Source organism: Rhinichthys klamathensis, unplaced genomic scaffold (genome assembly GCF_029890125.1).
Source record: "Rhinichthys klamathensis goyatoka isolate OS25496 unplaced genomic scaffold, OSU_Roscu_1.1 h1tg000311l_1, whole genome shotgun sequence".
NCBI lineage: Eukaryota > Metazoa > Chordata > Actinopteri > Cypriniformes > Leuciscidae > Rhinichthys > Rhinichthys klamathensis.
This window is the reverse complement of record NW_026606829.1, coordinates 1,342,352-1,366,830: the sequence shown is the minus strand read 5'-3', so window position 1 is coordinate 1,366,830 and position 24,479 is coordinate 1,342,352. Positions and strand designations below refer to the sequence as shown.

The following is a 24,479-nucleotide window of genomic DNA, read 5'->3' as shown; positions in this document are numbered from 1 at the left end:
ATTTTTATTTACGATGACCTTAGTGTTGCTTAGTTTAATTCAAGCTAAGTCATCTTGTGAAAAAGAAGTAAACTTTTACAAAGAGTACTTAGTACGGAAATAATGTACTTTAAAATAATTTACCCAAGTGAAAACTGAATGTAATATTTATAGACACTTGACTGCATGTTATTTGCAGTTAAATGAATGTCTTATAAATTTGAATTTAAATTAAATGCAATTAGTTCAAGAGTACATTTTGACACTTAATTAGGACTTACTTAATTAGTATATCTTTATATATAATTTCATAATTATTTTTGAAAATAATTGTCTTTGCAATTTGGTTAAAGTGTACTGCCAAGTATTTATAAGTAAACTAAAATATACTTTAATGTAGTCATGTATTTTTTGTAATAAACAATTTTTTAAAGATGTTGCTGTCTAATACATTTAAAATACTTTAAATGTAATATTGAATAACACACTACAATTAAAATCATGTACTTTACATGTGTTTTAGTATGTTAGTCACCACATAAAAATCAGTGCACTTTAAAGTACGATAAAAGAATGTACATTAGAGTAAATCTTTTAATTTGACATCTTTACATATATAATTTATATATATTATTTGCAAGGACGTACACTATTGGGCATTTGTTTTTTTGGATGGTGTTTCTTCAATGTTTCATGATATATCAAAGTACCTTGTAATTATCATCACTGTGGATACCACCACAGAATGTTTTTGTAAGGGATTGCTAACACTTGGTTAATGATAGAGTTAGCCTTTATTGCTACTAAATTAGCAAATGATAGCAAGTAATTATGTGACTTTTGTCTGTGTCTTGGATTTGGCCTGTGGAAGACGGATAAACTTAAAAGATTCACACTCGAGGAGTGTTATGTTTAGAAGGTGAAGTCGCTCACTATGCTAGTAGCATAACTTGAAATTGTCAACTCCTAAAATGTCAATAGGCCTATGTCTTAAAGCTTGCGCTTTCCAATTAATGATTCAACATATTTTAGTGCTTGTTAATCAGTCTGTCTGTAAACTCCATTAGTGCTATGTGCTAGCCTACATGCTAATTGTCTTTAGCATGTAAAAGAGCCATTGTCAGAGGCGGCGGGATAGTCGGCATCTGGGCTGTGGAGGAGAGACGAGGTACCCTTAATCCCTGTGGCTTTGTTTTCTTTTTCAGGCACGTGACGTCATCTTCTGTGGCCGCTAGCCCTCAGTGCCAGCCAGTGCCTGAGACTCACACAGTCAAACCGTCTTATACAAAAGAGCCTTGCTTTCCAGAGCCAGTTTGACCCGAGTCTCATCATAGACAGAGCGATATAGAGAGAAACACTTAGCGAGGGGGATGATGGGAGTGATGGCGCAGACAGTGATCTTGAAAATGATGAAGATGCTAGGACATCAAAGTACATTTGTGATATAATTAGCATGTTGCCCACTTAGCCTGCTGACGCTTCCAATTAGGTATGACTAGACCTTTTTCAGTGATCATCAGGAAGATCGTTAGAATGTGACTTCTTTCTTTCTTTCTTTCTTTCTTTCTTTCTTTCTTTCTTTCTTTCTTTCTTTCTTTCTTTCTTTCTTTCTTTCTTTCTTTCTTTCTTTCTTTCTTTCTTTCTTTCTTTCTTTCTTTCTTTCTTTCTTTCTTTCTTTCTTTCTTTCTTGTATTAAATTGCAACTTCATCATAACAAACATAATATTACAAATATATTTAAATACAAGACAACTAACTGCATTTAATATATGTTAAAATTCTAATACATATTTATTGCATTTCACATAATAATAAAGTGTCCGAAAAGTATATTCTTTAAGGTATGTTATTTAAGTACTCTTTTTAGAAAAGCTAATGTGTAGATCTTTTTCACAAAGGTATCTTCCTGGTTACCCCCTCTCTTTCATTTCTCTTTCCTCTTGGGTGTTGTACTTTTGCTTCTATAATGTGTGGCTTTTCCGTCAGATGTAATAAAAAACCTCAGAGGGACTTGCCATTAATAGAACACTGCAAATTTATTCCAGGGATCAATTTTTGCATCATGGGAGTGGTGCCGTGTCCTTTACTCCAGCCCTCCCCCTCGGCCGGCCACCATCTCTAGTGCATCTCTATGAGGCGTCAGTACAAATACTGTTGATCGATCCTGCCACTGCAAATAGATAAAATTCACCATGAGAACTGAAGAGGATAGCAGGTGCCTTCCCTTCAATTTTGAAAAGCCAATCTCCTTCCACCCAGGAAGTACACTGACTAAATCATTTTGATAATTTTCACCTCGATTCAATAGCGTCGAGAGGGGATGTGCGTAACAGAACATTAAAGTGTGATCTTTCGCATTACTGGCTCAGAAACACTGAGGCTTACCTGCAGACCCACACTTAAAAAAATGAGAACTCTGTCATTATTTACCTACCCTCATGTCGTTCCTGTATGACGTTCTTTCTTCTGAGGAACCCAAAAAAAAGATCATTGAATGAACATTGGGAAGTTAAGTTTTGTGTTATAGAAGAAAGAAAGTCATATAAGAAAGCCAGTCATATAGTGGCCTACCGATATGCTGACCGATATTTTACTCTTTTTTTTTTATCACATTGCCCAATACATTTGTCTCTATGAACTGAGACTTTTATTTTGACAAAGCTAACAAGACGCACAGGATTCTCCATTCTCCATTAGTTTAATAAAATCAAGAAGTTACTATCTAAAATGTAAATATTATCTATTTTATTGATATTTTTTTTAAAATTCAAATATATATTTTAAATATGATTCATTTTCAAATTATTTCTAATTTTGTAAATATAATGTAAAATAAAAACACATTTAGTTGCAGCATTTGTTATTTACTATCTTTATATTAAATCGTGTGATATCATATATATCGGATTTATATCATATCATATCATATATATCGGAGGGCCGATATGATATATATGATATCGTATGATCATATGATATCGGCATATTACTTAAAAAACCCATATTGGTTGACTACTACTGATATGATTATACAGGTTTGGAACAACATGACAGAATTTTTATTTTTGGGTAAACTATTACTTTAATCTTTCCTTTTTCTTCAGAATTTCAGCACCAATTCTTAAATTTTGTTTAAAATATGTTAGAATCATCAAATCAGTGAAAAAATGTGAAATACACACAGCTTTCTGAATATTGAGATCCTCCAACGGGCAGCGATTGCATACGGTCCTGCTCGTCCTGAACCAGTATTTCGCATAGCGCTTGTTATAATAGACATTCTCATCATGCAACATGTTTGGATTGTTTTTAATAGTCTCTCATGGAAACTGTAAAAACGATGAGTTGATGTCAGTCCTAGAAACTGAAGCCAGTTATGAGATAAACGTAAACCATTTTGTAGATCTGAGGGCCTTTAATCCAGCATTCCTGTAGGTCTGAGTGGTGTTCCTGTCTGTCATCCCTCAGACTGTGCATCATTAGACCAGGCACCGAGTGGGCGAGAGCTTATGGGCACAGAGCTTAGGACCTCAATAACTGTCCCATGCTTGGGCGATGTGCGGAATAGTGGATTCTGACTAGGAGGATCTTGGATTTGAGAGCCAAAAATATCCCTCCAAATGTTTGACCCATCTGTAAGTCCTTCCCATGGTCTATATAATAACCTCTGACACTGAGCTTACCGCCTGACACTCCTGTCATCTCTCATATTAGGCTCAAAGTTGTGAGTGTTTGTGTCTCTGTCAGAGTATATCAAGGGATTTGATATATTTATGACGGTGCAGTTATGTCTGGTCCCTCCGAAACACTAGGACAAAAAGATGCAGACATGGAAAGAAGTTGAGAGGGGAATGACACGGTGAAGGGGGAGGAGTGATTGAATATCTAATTGTTTGAATGGTCAATGATGGGTCTAAACTGTGTAGGACAAAGAGGAGTGGTGGGCCACTCATAATGACAATAGAAGCTTTTGACATTGTTGACGACACAGCTCCTCAAGTATGGGGGGAGGTGCAGGCGCGCAGACTGGTCTCCCATCTGCCTGAGGAGGTGTTAGTGTGTGTGTGTGTGTGTGTGTGTGATGATGCAGAGACAAAAAACAAGAGTGAATAGGAGACTGGCAAAAGTGAGAGTGCTGTGCACCGTGTAAATCTCAGTTGACTGAATTTGTTTAACACCTACATATAGCAGTTTTTAATTGCTGATTTTGAGATTATCAGCATTATTATTGTTTAGAGCCTTAAATTATATATAATAAATGTTATTTATTTATAGTATATATCCATATAGTTTATTTATATATAAATATATTTATTAGATCATTATAATATAATATTATATAATAAGCTGTGAAATAAATAGTTATCAATCATAGTGAATAGTAAGTATCTCTAAACTCATAGTAGTGGTAGTACCATGTACCATAGTTGTATCGAACAAGTCCCTTTTTTTTTGTAGAAATGCATCCAGGGTGTCAGTGGGAGTCCTGACGTGTTACATAAGTGGGCCTGTCTCTGTGCTTTTGTCTGAGTCTGTCAGTGGTGTAGAGATGATGAATGTGTCAGTGGGAGACAGCCATCCTCTTCTCTCGCTGCGTTCACTCTGTCATCTGCTGCACATTTTATGATGAGCTCATCAGTAAAAACCAACCCCCCATGCTCAAAGCTCAGCAATGCAGGAGCTTAACAGATTTGATCTATATGCATGGATATTTACATACTTTTGCCGAGAGAAGCTTACATGCAACTTTTGGTAAAAGCGAGTCGCTTTGGATAAAATAATTTATAAATGTAATGTAAATGTATATCGATTTGGATAAGTGGATATATTTTTTGGCACGAGTACAGGAATTGATTTAGTGATACTATATATAAGGCTTGTAAATTAAAAAAAAATTCTTCTCAAATATGTAATGCTTAAATTTAATACCATATTTATTTGCTTTACATTGGTACACAAGTCCCCCCTTTGTTATTGTAGACAAAAGCTTTAAATTATTAAAATAAATTTAAACGATATAAAAACAGCATTAGATTTTCCAGCCTTGTCTAGATAGTGACTCTCATGTCTTATAACTGCACGCAAGGTGCACAGGATCTGTCCCACAAAGGTGGGACCTCTCCTGGGGTTTGGTGCAGAGCTGACGGGGCCGACACCCCCCATCCCCCTTTGTCACAGACACACCCTCCTCCCTATGGGTTCTCACTCCCCCCTTAGAGACAAAGCATGCTTTGTTAGTCTCTACACTTGGTTGCCTCAGAGATGGGAATTAAAGTGACAGCTCTAGAGGCAAGAGGTTCCCCTCTACCATCATCATTATAGCCGTCTTTCTGTTTCCCCAGCTACAGCAGGCAGGTAGACAGGCGACAAAGATGTCTCTCGCTTCTGTGCCGATGTTTGCCTCTGGGCTTAGGGCGAGACAGATGCGTGGTCTGAGAGAGAGAGAGAGTCAGCCGCAGTAAGGATGGATACTCTTGCAGTCCATTCACGTAGAGAGGCCTTAGACTCCAGCAGCCAATCGCATAATGGCATGACCTCCATTTTGAAGTTCCCGCGAAGGAAAAAAAGCGGTGGCAGATCTCCTGCTGCTCTCACTGGCCGATTAAAGCGTAACGCAAACACCAACCGTACCTTTTAAAATAATTTTAATAATTTCTGTTGTAACATTGATATATATATATATATACAATAATGTTAGTAAATGTTACGTAATATATATAAAAAAAAATGATTCTTGAAATTTACTTGACCAAAAATACTATATTCAACAAGGTTCTCCTTAGATTTCTGAACTAAAATAATATAGATATTCTCAAAATAAATAAAATAATTATAAATATGCAAATAATTGTGAGTAACATTAAGATTAATATATAATTAATAATACAAAAATATCCTGACACTTAATCGACAGAATAATTATTCTGAAGCAATCTTTAATCAAAACTCAAACATCACCATGTTAATAAAGCCATTTGATTTATGATAATTTTTTCACTGAAGCACAATCAAAAGACACAAAAGCCTCCAGCACATTTCTTTAATCTTAGATCCACCATCATGACACCTGGCTTGCCGTTTGCTTTGGCATGCCCTCCCGTTGCATAATGAGGTTATAAGTGCAAAATCATTTAATGCCTGTGTCCTGCATTTGGGGCAATTTAGCATTTGTGCTGAGACATTTGGGGCTTAAATAAGAAAAGCCCCTTACATAAGATTAGGACAATGGAAAGCTGCATTGTGTAGAATAGGGGGGCACCTTTCCTCTAAAACGGAAGGTGGTGAGGGATGACAAAGAAGAGTATTGAGTGTTGGCGGTGGGTTTCTTTTTGGAGCAGATCCAGCCTCTTCGCAGAGGGGACAAAGCTCCCCCTCTGTGCCTCAACAGAGCCTCTAAAGGCACAGAGTTCCGCAGCTGCCTCCCGCTCCGCCCATTTGCCTCCCAAAATCTCTAATCCCCACTGAATGACCCCCCAAACTCCCTTTCCCTCATACACTCACTACCACCTTGAGCCCACCAGACTAGTGATTCATTTCTCCTTCGTCCCCCGTCAGCTGTCGAAACGTTCCCTTCAACACACCGGCTGTATGCTCGTATTAATTGCAACAGATTGGCCATGGCTAATTATCTTTGACCCGTTTAGCCTTGTAGAAGTAGTGTGTGTCTATGCGTCAACTATGGGTTAGAGAGTATACAATTGGGAATTTGCATGCACAGATATCTAAATGCAAGACTGCTATTTGATATATATCCAAAGATATTGTACAGCCTATTTGATCATCTTTGGCACTAAAGCATAGGTTGCTAGAGCTGTTTGAGGGTCAGCTTTGGATCTAGGGAGAACAGTTGTTCCTCAAGGGGACCTCTTGAGATGGTCATGTGATCATGGCCTTCTAGAACTAAGTAGCATGCATGAGGACTGGGAGGGGTGCTGCCTATTGACCTCAACCAATTGTCACTTTGATTTGATACCTTTTGTTGTTTCTGAAGATACAGCTGTGCCTGTAATTTTTGACATCAACAAAGAAATCATAAAAAATAAGTAAATTATATATAGTTATATAATTATATAGTTAAAATATGAAATATATTTGATTGTATATTGTTTTATATAATAGAATTCAACCTATATATAAAAAAATTAAGCATTTTATATATATTAATATTATTTTATATGTAATTGTTTATAATCATCACACACATCATTGACAAAATATTTATATATATATATATATATATAAAATTAAATATTTTTGTTCCTTTTGTCAATGATATATATATATTTATGTATATTTAAAATCAATGACAAAGTAAATATATATGCAAATGTATCTGTTTTTTTTTCTTCTTTTTTTGTAATTTAGACTAGAGTGAGTCAAGTGAAACAAAGATGCAGATTATAGTTTGCTATTCTTGTTGCAGCCAGGCTGTATGATGTTGCCTTTTCAGTCACATGAAACCTTCGACCGCAGACACAAAAGAGATTGCTAATTGCTATTTTGCTGATTGCTAATTGCTATTTGCTTCTCAGCTATCGCCAAAGCCAAATGTTCCCCAAAACATTTAGTTGATGCACCACTTGGGCTTTCCCTAAAAAACTTCAAGCAAATAAGAAAGGATAAAACACATTAAAAAGATTCCTGTTTGTCTTTAACTACTAACCTCTCAGTTTTAAGGAAAAACTGGAAGCAGAGGGGGAAGATTCACACGTGCACTGAAGACTTCACAATCAGTGCTTTCAACCTTAGTACCCACTGTTCACCTCCCTTGCCCACGCAGGACAGGTGCAGGCAGAGGGGGCAGCGTTTCAGAGCCTCCTTTGTCATGAAATGTTAGCACTTTACTGCACAGGGTTTGGCTGGCCAGCGCCAGGAGCTCTATGCCAAATTTCAGGAAGGAGGATGAAAGCCAAGTCAATTGTTAAGACACCCACACCCTTTAACCGAAGAAACAAGCGTAATGCTTCTGTGTTCCTAACGGGGAGCTTCTTCATTCGGAGTGGCGTTTGCTAACTCCTGAAAATCCCTCAGCAGAGCTGAATAATGGCTCTGGTTACGTATGCATTTTGGCAGTCGCAGCTAAATGAAACTTCTCCTGACAGGCAGTGCTGATCACGTCCTTTTAGACATGAGCTGTAGGTTTACCTAAGGCGGCCTAAAGGGGCTTTGGAGCTGAATCCTAATTGTACAGCAAGTCAAGTGACTCTCGGTTGTGTCTGTAGAGCTGCACTAGCTGACTGCCGTAGTGGTGACCTGAGGCAGTGTCATGATTGTCTGTGCTGCAGGGTTGTACATTGTTCACAATTAAATTGAGAATGTCTTTTAAATTCTTGTTTACTTTCTAAATTTGAATTGACTTGAAATTGAGGTAGTAAACAGGATGCACAATTGCAGTTCGAATTCAAATGTAAGGAAGTAGATTTAAAAAGAACTGACATTGAAAGAAATTCATATAACAAATTTTTAAGGAGAAAAGCAAATTGTGACAATTGCAATAAATTTCAGTTTTGAATTCCAAATGAAGTTGAACTGCAATAGAGTGCGACAGCTGTCCGGAAGTGAAGCCATTTTCTCCAAAGGGGAATCGATATTTTACAATAACTTATAAACTATTAAAGACAGACCCACTATGAGTTACGAGGTTGTTAATTAACGGTATATGCTTTTGTTGAAGTCATGTATTTTTATTATTATTATTAACAGCTGGCATCCTGGTGAGAAACTACATTACCCATGTTTCTGCAAAGAAATATCTTCCAATCAGAGAATAGATCAAATCACACCAAGGCTACATCAGAAATCGCATACTTCCCTACTATATAGAAGGCGAAAAACAGTATATGACAAAAGAAGTATGTCCGAATTCACAGTACTCGTAACAGAGTTGGCAGAAAGTCCCCGGGTGACCTGCTTCTTCAAACCAGTATATATATATATATATATATATATGAATATTTTGCAATAAATGTAAATTATTTTGTTTCTATATAATTAACAGTTTTATATTCATCCATCATTTTTTATTTGATTGTCATTCGCAATGCTTCATGGGATTGTAGCTCTTTCCCTCATTGAAGCTGTTAAATACATATTTTTGGACCTTTGTCTCTTCAATTACTTTTTTGCTTCAAATCAAAGTTTGTTGTGTTGTGATTCACCTCGTAACTGGTAGGTTTGGTTCATGACCTTATCTCCTTAACGAAGACTTTTTAAAAAAAAAATCCCTATGGGAAAGATTTATGTAAAGAATACCGGAACTGTTCTCTGTTCTGTTCCAGAACTGTTCTGTTCTCTTCTGGTCATTCCAGGTCAAATTTCAGTTCAACTTCTTGTGCGGTGTAGCCAATTCATTTCAGATTTAGACTTTGATTTGAAAAGGAGCCAATTCAACCCAACCGACATTTGAGAAGTGACGTGGCTGCTTCTTGGACCGCCAGCTCTGTTACACAAACGCCTTCTGTCTGCACATCTGCATGCACATGCGAGATCCATTCATATGTTGGCAATTGCATTCAGTGCATGTTCATTTCAAGCACTCTGTATTTCTGCGCGCCTGTCAGTATATTCTCATGGTGCTGAGAGCCTTAAAAGGCGGTGGGGGTGTCTCATTTTCAGGTTGACTTCTCCGGCCTTGCTTGGCTCCTCAACACCATTGCCTCACTCGAATTCCAGCTGTACGAAATAGGGAACAGATTTGTGCATGATGTAAAACGGCTGGCATTCTCCCGTTGCTATGGATAAGGTCAACTGTTGAGTAAACTCAAGCAGATTAATACACATTATGAAAAGTAGAAAACTGAAAACATGGCACTGAAGAATAAAAACAGAAAGCTCTTCTAGTGGTCTCTTGTAGCAGACAAAAAAATAAATAAAAGAAGTTAATGGTAAAGGGTTGCGATAAGGAGTGGGTTGGAAACTGAATCTTGGCTCAGAGTTCGGAGACACTGAAAGCGCTGATAAAGAACCAGAGCAGAAAGCTGGCCCTGGACCTTCAGGCCTCGGCGCCTCAATCGGCTCGAGAGAGATGACTCACAGGCCAGTGGAGGAGGCTCAGACCGGAGAGGACTCTTAGCAATTAGCAGTGCTTGAACATGACAGCGCTGGGGAAAGCGGCAGTAGGTTTGGATGGTCTTGTCGTTGGTTGTTTGGGGCAGCCATGCCAGCTGACTCAATCTGCCTATCGTTCAGGCGGGCAATGTTTAGACATCTTTGATGGACAGCAGGCAAGCCGAGACAGGTGTGTGTTGGGCTCCGAGCACTTGTGTGGAACCCAATACCTCCGCAGGGAGATGTGCTCAACGAGTTGAAGACACAGAGTATGTGGACGGGAAAAGCATTTAAATGCAGATTTAAGAAGGAAGTGTTTTGAGAGTCGCAAACAGGCTATGCTATGTTAGCATTCTGATATTGTAATAATAATGCCACGTTTTCCTGTTGCTCACCATAATCTTACTCTGTCAGCTTTTCTAATATGATTTTTCTGATGCCGTAAACTTAATCCTCCTCCACTCTCATTAACTTGCACTTTATGGTTAGCAAAATGGGCTAATGTTGCTAGTGCACTGCTAATGTTTTTACTAAGATACTTGGTTCAAAATTCAACTCATTTTGCTATTGGAGCTCTCTTTGTTTGGTGCTTTCATATAGTCTCTCTCATATTATAAGGCACAGTGTTAATTTTCCAACTTACGGTCCCAGTTACACGTTAGCAGCATACAACTAGTTGGTTTTCCTTCCAATTTTTGTCCTTAGCTGATCACGTAGCCTACCTGATTATGGAAACATTGCAAATTAGAAACATTTGAAAGGCACAAAAATCTGTAAGTAGACAAAACAGGGGGACTGATGGGTATTTACCAAGCGTCCCGAGAGTTTCGCGCCTCTTATGGGGCTAACTGGAATGTGATGACAAAAGCTTTGTGACACAACCTCTCCATCATCTTGCTCAGTTTTCTCCTCTCTACAGCTTTCTTACAGCTTCATTATTCATATTAAAGGATGGAAAGAGGTAGAGGAGGTATCTGAATTGCGTCGTCCACACACTATGTACTGAATTATGGGGGCCAGTGGGTTACTCTCTTCTCTATACCCTAATGTAGATGACCATCAGTCACTGTTTGAATCATTTGTGCAAGCCTGGAATTCACACCAGCTCCAGTTACCACACCGGCCTTTAGAGATTGCAAATTCACTATGGGTTACCAGGCAGGCAGTGTACATGTGTGAGTTTGAGCGTGATCAAATTCCTGCTCTTATGGCTTAATTCAAGCACATTTTGAAGTGAATTGATACATGGTGAAAAATGAAAAGAGTTGTTGTGTAGGTGTGCGACAAGGAAACAGTGTATTACTGCATGTGCATGTTGACATGCGGGTCAGGCATTGTGCTCAGGTTAGCGTGCATTCAGTATAAAAAGCTGTTAGACGTGTTGGATCTGGCTGAGCAGTTTGAAGTTTGCAGTTACAATAAGTAATCTGGACCAAAGTGCTAACTTAACATCCACAAGAACCTCTCTAGGATAGATGGTTTTGAAAAATTTTCACAAACATAGATCCAATGGATTTGTAATGGAGTCTCAATCCCAGTGTTAAATGCACATGACTAGAAACAATTAAAAATACACATAATCCCTCTCAAGTGTGTGGAAGGTCTGACTGAAACCAAAGTCTGTGTAACACTTGAAATCATTTCAGCAGTAAATTCATTGGCTGTAAAGCAGAGTCGCCTCTAACAAGGAGCAAACACTAAAGCATCTATGGATTTTACACCTTCTCTCCGTTCCCCTGCAAGGCAAAGGCAACTGGTCTGTTTAAGCATCAGCAGTCGTAAATCAGGGGCTGTAACTCTTTCGAAAAAAGATCTGCTGAAAATACCTTTTGATATTTTTATTAGAGGACATAACTCATGCAGCTATCGATGATGCAAACGCCAAATTCGTGAGTGTTAACTAAAACGCTGCTCAGTCTAGTTTGTCAAACTTTCAGTTTGCGAGTTCGAGTTGCGAGTCAGAATGTGAGGTATTCGTCTAGAAATAACATCACATTCTTATTTGACTTATAGGTTTGCAACAGATTTATGACAGTAAATAGCTGGTTGTGATCTTCAGGGCTTAGGTTTGCAAAATAAGAGTTTAAGAACCGAGTCACATAGGATTAGAGACTGAAATGTCTTTTGAAATGACCCATTTTGGCAGTCGTGTCCCTTTCTTTCTTCTGTCCCTTGAGATTAGCCATCTCCAAATGCAGTTCCCTCTTCAGAAATCTGCATAACACACCCGTGGAGTTGGCCTCTGTTGCCTCTTGAGTCATTTCCTCATCCACGGTGAGTCAGTGTCTAAGCTCATGGCCCCAGTCTTTATTTTTATTCGTTTCATATGTGAAATGTAAGAAATATATCCGGGAAGTCACTCGGTTACATTTTTTTATGGAATTAGTTACGTGAAATGGCAATTAATTATTCTGAATGATCACAAGATTTCATATATATATATATAAGTATTTGCACACAAATGAAGATAATTCAAAGACATTACATAACATTACACATTTATTTTAGATGTTAATAGATAAACACTACCATTCAAACTTTCGAAGGTTTGAGGTCAATCAAAAGTTTGGGGATAGTAATTACTTTTCCATTGTTACAAAAAAATTGTATTTCAAAGAATTAAAAATTATATTTCAAAGAAATCTGAAAATAAAAATATATCACGTGAGACTGAAGACTGGAGTAATGATGCTGAAAATTCAGCTTTGCCATCACAGGAATAAATTCCATTTTAAAATATAGTTGTCATCAATTTTAAATTTTAATAATATTTCACAATATTATAGTTTTTACTAGAGTTTTGATCAAATAAATGCAGCCTTGGTGATCATAACATAACATTTAAAAAATCTTACCGACTCCAAATGCTTGAACAGTAATGTACTGTAGGTAGGGGTGGGGTGGGATGAACGTGATTTCACCAAGTACCACATGTTCCTGGATCAACATCTTTGTTGATCCTGGAAAAACTTTCCAAAGATCAGATTTGAGGAACAAGTTTACAGTTTATGTCAAGTTTAGGCTTAGAACCAGGGTGAAGTACTTAAACATCAGTGTTATTCACCTTTCATTACCCTCTGATTTTAGGGAAAAGTTATGGGTAGGGTTAGGTTTAGGGGTAGGGATTGGGTAAGGACTACATTTTGGGAAAGGAATGTTGATCCAGGATCAACAAAATATGTTGATCCAGGACCATCATGTCTTGGCAAAATCACGGTGACCTGTAGGTAGGTTGCACATTTTTGAAAACAGCGATATCACAAACTATTTTAGATATTAAGGAGATTTGTTTTCAAATAATTTTTTTAATAATTATTTATGTTTTGTCATATGCTTCGTTTTTCAGCATCTCGCACTTGAGCACCACTTTGAAGAACATGTCTAGAGATCCCTGCTCTCTTTTTTTATTCTGTTCTATTCTTCACAGCTGCTCTTAAATGCAAGAATGCATGCTGTGTATGACTCAAGAACATTACGGAGGATTTTAAAGCTTGTATTACTCCAATAATGAATTTTATGGAATGGTCAGGGGGGCGTGACTAATTAATTTTTTATTACATTTCTTAAATTGACAGCCCTAAATATATCACATCACATCTAAAATGCACAGATTACTACAGTTGAGGAAAATATCCTTTTTTAAGCCAAAGTGGAAAAGCTCCCCAGAGCCTTTGAAACAGTGTTAGGCACCTGGCAGGAACGTTTAGACCTCCCCCCCCCCCCCCCCCCCCCTTTACATCTCCTACCTCTTTTTTCATTCTTCATCATTCTTTTTAGAGAGTTTAGTTTCTCTCTGAGTAATGTTACCCCCTCTTTCCTCTCTTTATTGGTGGGTTGGATATATTGAATAAAGAATCTCTTTTGCTTTCGCCTTTAATCGCGTTCCTTCCTCACTGTGTTTCTTTCTCACTCACTGCATGTTGTTTTGTCTCTTGCTCTCTCTTTGTCCTTCTGTGAGGTCTTGGAGGGGTGTGCAGGAAGGTCTTGAGAGGGTGAGAGAGAACATTAGGGAAAAGATGAGGAAAGGATCCCAGCCCAGGCCAGGCATCTCTTCAGCTGTTTGCACGACATGGGCCCGTATCCATGGCGACGTCACTATAGATGTGGGGGGCTGGGGACGGCTTAGGTCAAACTGAGGAAAAGGGGTGGACAAACCCAGCACTTCTCAATAAGAGTGACATCACTGAAGAGGAATCCACTCTTTCTTCCAGATCCTTTGTTATTCTTTGGAGACCCTTCTATCCTTCCTTTGCTGTTTAGAGAGGCTTGTTGCATTGGAAAGGCAAAGCCGAACTGATTCAAGTTCACTTAAAAATGTAAATTCTGTCATCGTTTACTCACCCTCATGTTGTTCTAAACCTGTATGACTTGCTCGTTTCTGTGGAAAACAAAAGAAGATATATTGAAAAGATTGTTTGTTTGTTTGTTTTGTTCGTACAATGAAAGTCAATAGGGCACAATGTTGTTTTGGACCCCATTAACTTTCATTATACGGATACAAACAGTTGAAGAATTCTTCGGAATAACTTGTGTTGTGTTCCACAGAAAGAAAAAGAAAGTCATAAAGGTTTGGAACAAAGACACAAGGAACAAAGGTTTGTTGGGGGAACTATCCCTTTAAGAAGACTTGGAAAGTGAGATTCCCCATCTGCCCTAGTGACTGCTGACATGGGTTAGTTTAGGCCCATAAAGAAACGTCTGGATTTGGAGCGTCCATCCAGCCTGACAGACTATAAAATACCGGTTCAAACAGCATAAAGAGATTTGAATGGAAACTCTTTCCGAATTTCCAATCCCCATCTTTCCTCTTCCTTTTTACTGTTCATGATTACATAAGCACATGCAAAACCCCGTCCTTTCTGTTTTAAAATAAAAACACATTACGTCATTAGCAGCTGCCCCACAATATTTTCAGGGTCTGCCAGTTGCTGTGGTGATGTGTCTTATGTCATATGTCTGGACTGGCCCCATCCCAAACATTCATGTAGTTATTAACATAATGGTGCACACTGACACCAACAGGACCCAGGTGTCCCCTGTTTTAATTTGCTCGTCCCTGCAGTCAACACTTCATCTTGTAGTGGGTGCTCCATGCTAAAACAATGGCCCATGTGCTCCTGTGGGACTCGTACGTGGAGGCTGCAATCAGCAGCCCTTTGATGGGCGGACAGGAAAATACGAGTCACTGAGGAAGGGAGATGGCTAGTTTTTTTTATTCCCCCCACCTCCCCAACTCATTCTTCCTCTCGCTCTCGTTTTCTCCCCCCTTTTTTTCTTTCTCCTAACACCAAAGCCAGGAAACATCTGTAACCTCATCCACGGGCAGGGCCGTATGTTCACGAAATCTCTAAGGCCGCTGTTGGACTCTTTGGAGTGAGGCAATCAGGAAGCTTGCCAAAATTTGCTCGTATTGAGATACGGCGTAGAGACGTTTCTTGGACAAGCCCGTACGGTGTATATTCTGAAAGATTCTCCATGTGTCCCGGCAGCTGGTCTCATTTGTCATGTGGTACGCAGCAGTTTAATTGGTTATTGAGCCTGCTGTGGGCATTTCTATGGGTTCAGAGCCCAATCTGAATCTTGTCAATCAATGGGTCAATCAGTCTAGCAGCTTTTGGTGTTGTGGGACTTGTGATCAGCATTTGTGATCTACATGACAGTGCACTATTCTTCCAATGGACAAGCTCTGGGCATTGGTTTAGGAAACATCTACCTGCTCATGAATTTTTGGTAACACTTTAGTTTACGGTCCAATTCTCATTATTAACTAGTTGCTTATTAGCATGCATATGACTAGGATATTGGCTGTTTATTAGTACTTATAAAGCACATATTAATCCCTTATTCTGCATGACCATATTCTACATCCCTTAATCCTACCCAATACCTAAACTAACTATTAATAAGCAGTAATTAGGTAGTTAATATTTAGTTAATAGTGAAATTGGATCTAAAATGTGACCAATTTTTTTTTTTTAAATAGTTTAGGAAACATCATCTACCACTTTAAGCCTAATTGATTTTTAATCACTTTTTTTATAGTTTTTTTTAGAAGTTTAGCTTTGAAAAAATATATACCGCTATAAATTTGATTTGGATTTATTATCATTACCATATTTTTATAGTTTTGTAAACAAGAAATCAAACTACATGCAAACCTTTTTTTTTTTTTTTTTTTTTTTTTTTACACCTTATTTTTTGGGGGGATTGAACACTGACTCTCCATCCGTTGCAGCAGCAGCAGAGATTAGAGGGCGTTCACACAGGACGCTTTCTTCTTTTCAAACAGCTAGACAGAGCTGGAACAGAGCGATGTCTTGTGACACGTTTCTGCTAGACTATTTTTAACCTGACACACCTTAAAAACAACGTCTGGCTATGGACGCCTGTAACAAAATAATGCAGATCTATACACCTCTTTCCGCCATCCTTGAGTACTCATAAGATTTATCTGTCTAGTAGTAAACAAAATGACTAAAATATCCATCCTTGCTATGAGCCAGAGCCACCATGTTTCTGTTCTCTCTCTAAATAATTTGCACAGGATCTAGGCATTACCTCACATTATTGCACTGTTTACCAGGTTTAATTGGCTCTTCTTTTTTTTTAATGAGCTAACATTACATTCCATATAGTAGGCTACATGTTAATGTTTTGTTCATGCTCATGTGGTTTTGTTTAGTGGCCCTTGTAGACTTGCATTGTCTGTTTTGAAGTCATGATAGAGTTATTCTTTAGAACAGTCTTCCAGACACTCCATCACTCACGCAAGTACAGAAAACAGGCCCCTCCTCTGTTTTACATGCTTTTGGGAAAAAGATTGGCATTCCTGTGAAAAAAGATAGGATAGCCCATGCAACAATAATAATAATGATGTTCTCAGTAGCTAAATCACCAAAGAGGAGCTCCATCTAGCAACAAGAACAAGGAATGAATGACTCATCGACTTAACAACTGTACAAAAACAATTTAGTACAAGAGTGAACAGCCAAGTAGGCATTCCCTAGGCAACTATATAAAACACCTCCGCACTGCCCAATACCTTTTCTTAGTTTTATTTCTTGGTCTGTATTGAAGCTTATTGTGTTTCCATAAACGCTACTTGCACAAAGCTCACACATATTCTAAAATCAAATGGTGATTAATAGATATTAGATAGTCTCTGGCCTTTCTCTGTCTATATGGATAGAGACCAAACCCTTAATTTCAGACGTTGCACAGTGGTCCGTCAGAAATCATTCTAATATGCTGAATTATGCTCAAGAAACCTTATTATCTTATTCTGTTGAAAATGTTTGTTTCTACTACTAAATATTTTTTGGAAACTTTGATCATTTTCTCAAGATTCTTTAATGAACAAGAACCATTTATTTGCAATAGAATCTTTTGTATTACTGTGAAATGATTTACTGTCACTTTGGTTCAATGTGTCCTTGCTGAAAAACAACAACAATTATAAAAAAAAAAAAAAAAATCAAACATTTGAACGGTAGTAGTTGTATGTATATACGCTCCATTGCAGTTTTTGTTTGACCAATTCTCTCACATTTAATAAGTAAATGTTGGTTAATTTTATATTGTCAACCAAATAATATAAAATATATTGTGTATACATATACTATTGCCCAGCCTTATGTGCTGTGTCTTAATGAGGAGGCAGAGTGCTGTTGAGGGGGGTGTTTATGTGTTTGGATGGGTGGTAAAGCAAACTGCCCATCACTTTCAATGAGCTCCATGAGCAGAAACTTAAACGTGTGTCATAAAGTGTCCCGTCCATTTGCAAGAGGAAAGAAGATCCTCAGTGACCTCTTTCTAAACACTCCCCCAGCCCACCCCTTTCACATATCCCGCTGAGTATCTCACAACTGACACATCACAACCTCTCCAGGAACTCTTCATCCAGGCAGTCAACACATCACATACGCTTTCTGCTTGTATGCTATAACCTCGCCTGTGCAGCTATTTGGCATTTAACATGTTGAGTTCAACTAATGGTCATTGTGTGTGTATACCGTATACACCATAAACATAAGTAATGTTTCAAAACTAGTCCTCCATCTCTGACAGTTGTGTGACTGGTGTTGTCCACACCCTACCCCCTCGTCTCCCTGCCAAAACAATGGTGATCTCTGCTCTAATAATCTACCACCCCGATTGGTCCGTCAAAGATTACTCTTGGGCCGCCAGCTGTCGGGAGCTCAGCAAAGCTTCTTTTTTTTCTTTTCTTTTTTGTAAGATCCCATCCATGATCCTGAGATTCCTCAGTATGAGAGTATTAACACGGCTTCATATAGCTAGTCTGGGCCCAAACCCAATTATTTTCATGCTTGTAAACAATAGAAGGTTAAAGGAAACCGGAAAACCCTACTGCACCATGCCGATAAGGGCCGATTCTCTTCCCAGCCTCTCGGGAGCCAAGAGTTCCTGGCTTCGGATCAGTCTGGTTGCGTTTTTCCCCCCCCTTCCCTTCTACTGTTTTTATTTCTGAATCTGAATGGCAACGTTTGACTGCCTCACTTATGGTGCAATGTGATTTTGTGTGGGTTTTGTAGGATAAATATCCCAGAAGCACGCTTTCAGGCAAATTGTTATAGTGTAGAAGGATTAGTAACCAATCAGAGAACCGCAGTCGGCTAATTCCTTTAGAGTCCGCACCAAAACACAGTTAATCAATGGTGATTGTATGTGTGTGCATGCACTGAACCTCCTCGTGTTTTGTAGGAGAGATAGTGGAACTGGAGTCGAATTGCCGATATTGTATCAGAATTAATTGAAAGTGGAGACTTTGGGGCGTCTAATGGAAGGCTTTCTGTGAATAGACTGCCAAAAATAGTAGCTTTGCCAGGCGACTGTTATTGCAGCTGCTCCCATAACTTCAGTCTGCATGTACATAGATCCATGGTATTTACATGGGCAGATGCTTTAATGCTGCTTGTTTGCCTCCTAACACAATGTCTAGTCTCTCGTGTAATGTGATTGATAACCCAATGACTGAAGGATTCACCCTCTGATAACACATACTACTCTGATACTCTGTTCGGCACTATAATATTATATCATTTAGTTCAGTAAAAACAGAGAGTAAGCCTTCTGTTATCAGCCATTTCTGATTTTGTCAGCTGATGATATTTTATGCTGCTTCTATGTAAGGAAAAAAGCATTCCATCACCTTTTCAGTTCCAAACACCATCAATCGCGAAAACATGCTGTATGACCTCAGTCTTACACCAGCAGCAGTAAAACAACTATAGAAATGGGACATAATATGGGACATGGGACATAATATGCTTAGAAAGATTACTAGGGAGCTTGAAAAAGGTGACAAATAAAATTTTAAAGTGCAATTTCTTTAAGTCTTCAGTGCACATTATCCTTCAGAAATCATTCTGATTTGGTGCTCAAGAAACTTTTCTTCTTATTATTTATCAATGTTAAATACAGTTGTGCTATGTAATATGTTTGTAGAAACCTTGCATCCTTGGCCTTGCTGAATAAGATGTCTTACTGACCCCAAACTTTTGAACAGTAGTGTATTATTCATTGGTCATCTGACTCTTCACTAGTCAGAATTTCAAAAGATTTGGCCAATGTCAGTTTTAATTAAATTAAATTTAGAATAATTAATTTTAATTTAGAATAATTATTATTGTTTATTATATATTATATTTATATTAGTGATGTCAAATCGAATAATCGCATCTAAAATACAAGTTTCTGTTTATGTAATATGTGTGTATAAATATGATTATACACTCACCGGCCACTTTATTAGGTACCCCATGCTAGTAACGGGTTGGACCCCCTTTTGCCTTCAGAACTGCCTCAATTCTTCGTGGCATAGATTCAACAAGGTGCTGGAAGCATTCCTCAGGGAGTTTGGTCCATATTGACATGATGGCATCACACAGTTGCCGCAGGTTTGTCGGCTGCACATCCATGATGCGAATCTCCCGTTCCACCACATCCCAAAGATGCTCTATTGGGTTGAGATCTGGTGACTGTGGAGGCCATTTTAGTACAGTGAACTCATTGTCATGTTCAAGAAACCAATTTGAAATGATTAGAGCTTTGTGACATGGTGGAAGTAGCCATCAGAGGATGGGTACATGGTGGCCATAAAGGGATGGACATGGTCAGAAACAATGCTCAGGTAGGCCGTGGCATTTAAACGATGCCCAATTGGCACTAAGGGGCCTAAAGTGTGCCAGGAAAACATCCCCCACACCATTACACCACCACCACCAGCCTGCACAGTGGTAACAAGGCATGATGGTTCCATGTTCTCATTCTGTTTACGCCAAATTCTGACTCTAACATCTGAATGTCTCAACAGAAATCGAGACTCATCAGACCAGGCAACATTTTTCCAGTCTTCAACTGTTCAATTTTGGTGAGCTCTTGCAAATTGTAGCCTCTTTTTCCTATTTGTAGTGGAGATGAGTGGTACCCGGTGGAGTCTTCTGCTGTTGTAGCCCATCCGCCTCAAGGTTGTGCGTGTTGTGGCTTCACAAATGCTTTGCTGCATACCTCGGTTGTAACGAGTGGTTATTTCAGTCACTGTTGCCCTTCTATCAGCTCGAACCAGTCTGGCCATTCTCCTCTGACCTCTGGCATCAACAAGGCATTTCCGCCCACAGAACTGCCGCTCACTGGATGTTTTTTCTTTTTCGGACCATTCTCTGTAAACCCTAGAGATGGTTGTGCGTGAAAATCCCAGTAGATTAGCAGTTTCTGAAATACTCAGACCAGCCCTTCTGGCACCAACAATCATGCCACGTTCAAAGTCACTCAAATCACCTTTCTTCCCCATACTGATGCTCGGTTTGAACTGCAGGAGATTGTCTTGACCATGTCTACATGCCTAAATGCACTGAGTTGCCACCATGTGATTGGCTGCTTAGAAATTAAGTGTTAACGAGCAGTTGGACAGGTGTACCTAATAAAGTGGCCGGTGAGTGTATATCATATGTAGTATGTATGTGTGTGTACACACCCATTTATGTATGCATAATATATATATATACCGGTATATATATATATATATATATATATATATATATATATGTTTGTGTATATGTATATTTATGCATACACAGACACACACACACACGTATATAATATAAATATAATAATATATATATACACACATATATCATATAAACAAAAAAAAGTTTATGTTAGATGCGATTAATTGCGATTAATCGATTTGACAGCACTAATATATATAAAATGTTATGTTCACATGTGCATATTTCAATGTGCAATTATTCTATTGGGGTGGTTTATTATATTATATTTTATTTGATGACATGGCAATCGTCTTGGACGACTTGTTACGCACTGACCTATACTGAGATTACTAATTTAATCTGGAAGAGAAAGCGTTTGATAATAAGTATTTTTTGGCTGGTCATGTGATCTAAATATGGCTGCCCCCATGAGGTAACCTGAATGAATGTTTACTTTCAAAAAAGAATTTAAAAAACAATTATTCATTTATTCACATGTAAAACATTTTATAATGAGGAAAAACATGCTCCTTTGGCCCTCACCTCATCACAGCACTGCGATTTTCTTAATCATTTTACAGCACACTTTGGACAACATCTGTAAATCACACTGAGGTTAAACTGGAGTTCTCTTTGTGTGTGTCCTTCAGGAACAACAGAGCGTGTCTGCTTGATCCAGGGCACTGTAGAGGCGCTGAATAGCGTCCATGACTTCATCGCAGAGAAGGTGCGGGAGATGCCGCAGAGCGCTCAGAAAACAGAGCCAGTTAGTATACTTCAGCCACAGACCACAGTCAACCCTGACCGTGTCAAACAGGTGAGGCTTCACTTCCTTTAACTCGCCCCATTTCCTGTTTCTTTTCATTTCCAGTTTCCTCTCTATCCTTGCAGAATTGCTGAGCACATGCACAAGATTGTGAACTTCCTTTTTATTCATTCTATATATTTAATCAGATTCTTTTGATCTGATTCCCATTTGATAAGTTGTAATACAAAGCACAAGTAAACAGACCCATGAATTTAGCCACAGAATGAAATGAAGTGTGAGGAAGGACATTTTGATTATATCATCCTTTCTAATAAACTGTGTTAACTCAGTCAAACAGGCTCCACTTGGTTTGGCCTTTGCATTATACAAGCAAACAAACTCTCGAAGATTCTGAGTGTGTTCCAAATAGACAAGTCATTGATTGTGTACCGGCTATCTGTTTAGGAGATTATCGCCACCGGTCACTTCATTATTATGGTCCATTGATCTGCTGGGCTCCTGCATTGTTGTCATCCACATCAATGATTCTTCTCCTTTATTTATCATTTGCTTAATTAAATCACCCTTAGGACAAAGAGACAGAGTTGGCTGCATTCATGAATAATTTACAACATGCTACCGTTTTCTGTTCTTAATTTTTAGTTAAGCCTGTCCATTAAGGAAACTTCTTCTTTGTGCTTATTGAGCAGTTTCTGTGAAGACAGGGCCATAACCTGAATTCCTAGAACATAAGTCCAAGACGCTTACCCCTGCAGAGTTGCCGACCTAATTATTTATGCATGTAATTATAGGGCTTATCAGCGGAGCAACACATCTCAATTTAGTGTACACTATTGTCTCTGCTGGGACAGCATCACTGCATTCTGCTGCACTCTGCAATATGACAAACTATAATTGTATGATTATGATATATATACATACAGGGATATGCAGAGAGTTTAGATTGTGGTGATATATTAAAAATGTTCAATATGAGGATGTACAGTTGAGTCATAACTGTCCTTGAAAAAGTTGATCAAACTGTTGATCAGACCTTATAGATAGACTTATGGATAGGCATTGGTACTTTTTAGTCATATAATAAAATATATATTTGAATGAAATATATATTTTATATATATATATAATATTAAGTCATTACATTTTTTATATTTTTATGTCAATATTTTGTTTATATTTTATTTCGTTTGGTACTAGATGGTCTTTATTTTATCTTACTTTTCGCTGGTCGGAATTTTGCCAATGCCAGTCCGGTTTTGGGCACAGTGAGTTGTGATTGATGTCATATGATCTTGCGTTGCCTTTGCGTTCTTTTCCAATTGTCACCACACGTGCGGCTGTCGTGGCATGTATCTCATTGCAGTGCACACTGATTGAGAGATAGAGGGCAAGAATTAAAGTCATATTAAGTGACAGCTGCTGATTTCGGGTCAGGAACGTCAACCGCTGAGCCTGCAACCAAATGGTCAGGGCAGGAGCGCGGCTGACACCTAACTTAATCCACGCACCCATCAGCACAGGAAATCAATCTGGTCATCTAGATGGCTCATATTGTTATGGACGCCTCATTGTTTCCAACAGAGTTTAACTAAACTCAAATGTTGAAGTGCCAGCCATCCGTGGCTTCCTCTTGTCAGCACAGGTTTCCTCTGATCCTTTCCTCTGCCTGCTTCCCACATCCTGTTTTTCCTATCTACAAAGGAAATGGACCATTAATGCAGAGGAATCCAAGAGTTCCTAATGTTGTCTATAGGTAGACACAGTGAATCCATGCAGTTGGCCATTTTCGTCACTGAAGAGCTGGCAAATACTGTATATGCGAGCAAAATAATGCACTTACTGCGTACCCAAACAAATCAATCCCAATGTAATTTATTCAACTGAAAATCTATAGTAATGCATATGGCAATTACAATAATTCGCTAAGCAATCAATAAAGAGAAAGGAAATGCATATTCTGGACTTTCATTAAAGATCAGCTACGAAACTAATTTTGAAGCTTATTCACATAGTATTTATGAACATTTTGATTTGGCACAGGAACACCATCAACGGTTCCTCCTGCTTCGCTTATGACTTTGAAAAATGGAACAATTTCTCTGTAATCTCTATTTCTACACCAAAGAGAAAAGAATGATTTTCTCCATGCATCACTGGCCTTTTTCATAATAACCCACAGCTTTACTTCTATTGTATTGATCAGTGGGATTGCCTTAAGTGGCTGTGCTGTTTCAAACCATCCTTTCCCTTCACGACACCACCAAAGCCAGCCTATTTAATTATCCTGCATCATGAATCTAATAAAAGTTCTCATTGGAGCACTACGCCCGCACACACACATAGAGACAGCCAAGCGAAACACTGCTGTGTTCCCTGCTCATCTTCTAAATTAAAAGCGACATCAGGAAAATTGCTATAACGTCTAAAATTGAAGAAGAAAAAAAAATCTCCCGCCCGATAGCCCAACCTTCCCTCCCCTCCCTGCTCCGGTCTCTGGAGGGATGATGACTGGCTAAAATATTTTATGCCTTTTTTAACCTTCAAATCCATCAGCCGGCCAGGAAAAAGGTCACTGTCTCTCCACGGAGGATCGATCTAATTTCCAGAAGAGCCAATGGAGAGGGAGAGTCTTACACAACATTGGTTGTTGGACAAGGAAGTACATCCTCTAATGC

The 24,479-nt window shown here is 38.5% G+C and overlaps 1 protein-coding gene across 2 annotated transcripts in view; it reads left to right on the top strand.

The window, feature by feature from the left end:
• nova2 (NOVA alternative splicing regulator 2) overlaps positions 1–24,479 on the top strand; it is a 46,304-nt gene that overhangs the window by 11,704 nt on the left and 10,121 nt on the right. For both annotated transcript variants that reach the window (XM_056271127.1, XM_056271128.1), the window contains one exon: positions 21,686–21,852. In XM_056271127.1, coding sequence (XP_056127102.1) covers positions 21,686–21,852 — 167 coding nt within the window. The remainder of the gene's footprint in view (positions 1–21,685; positions 21,853–24,479) is intronic.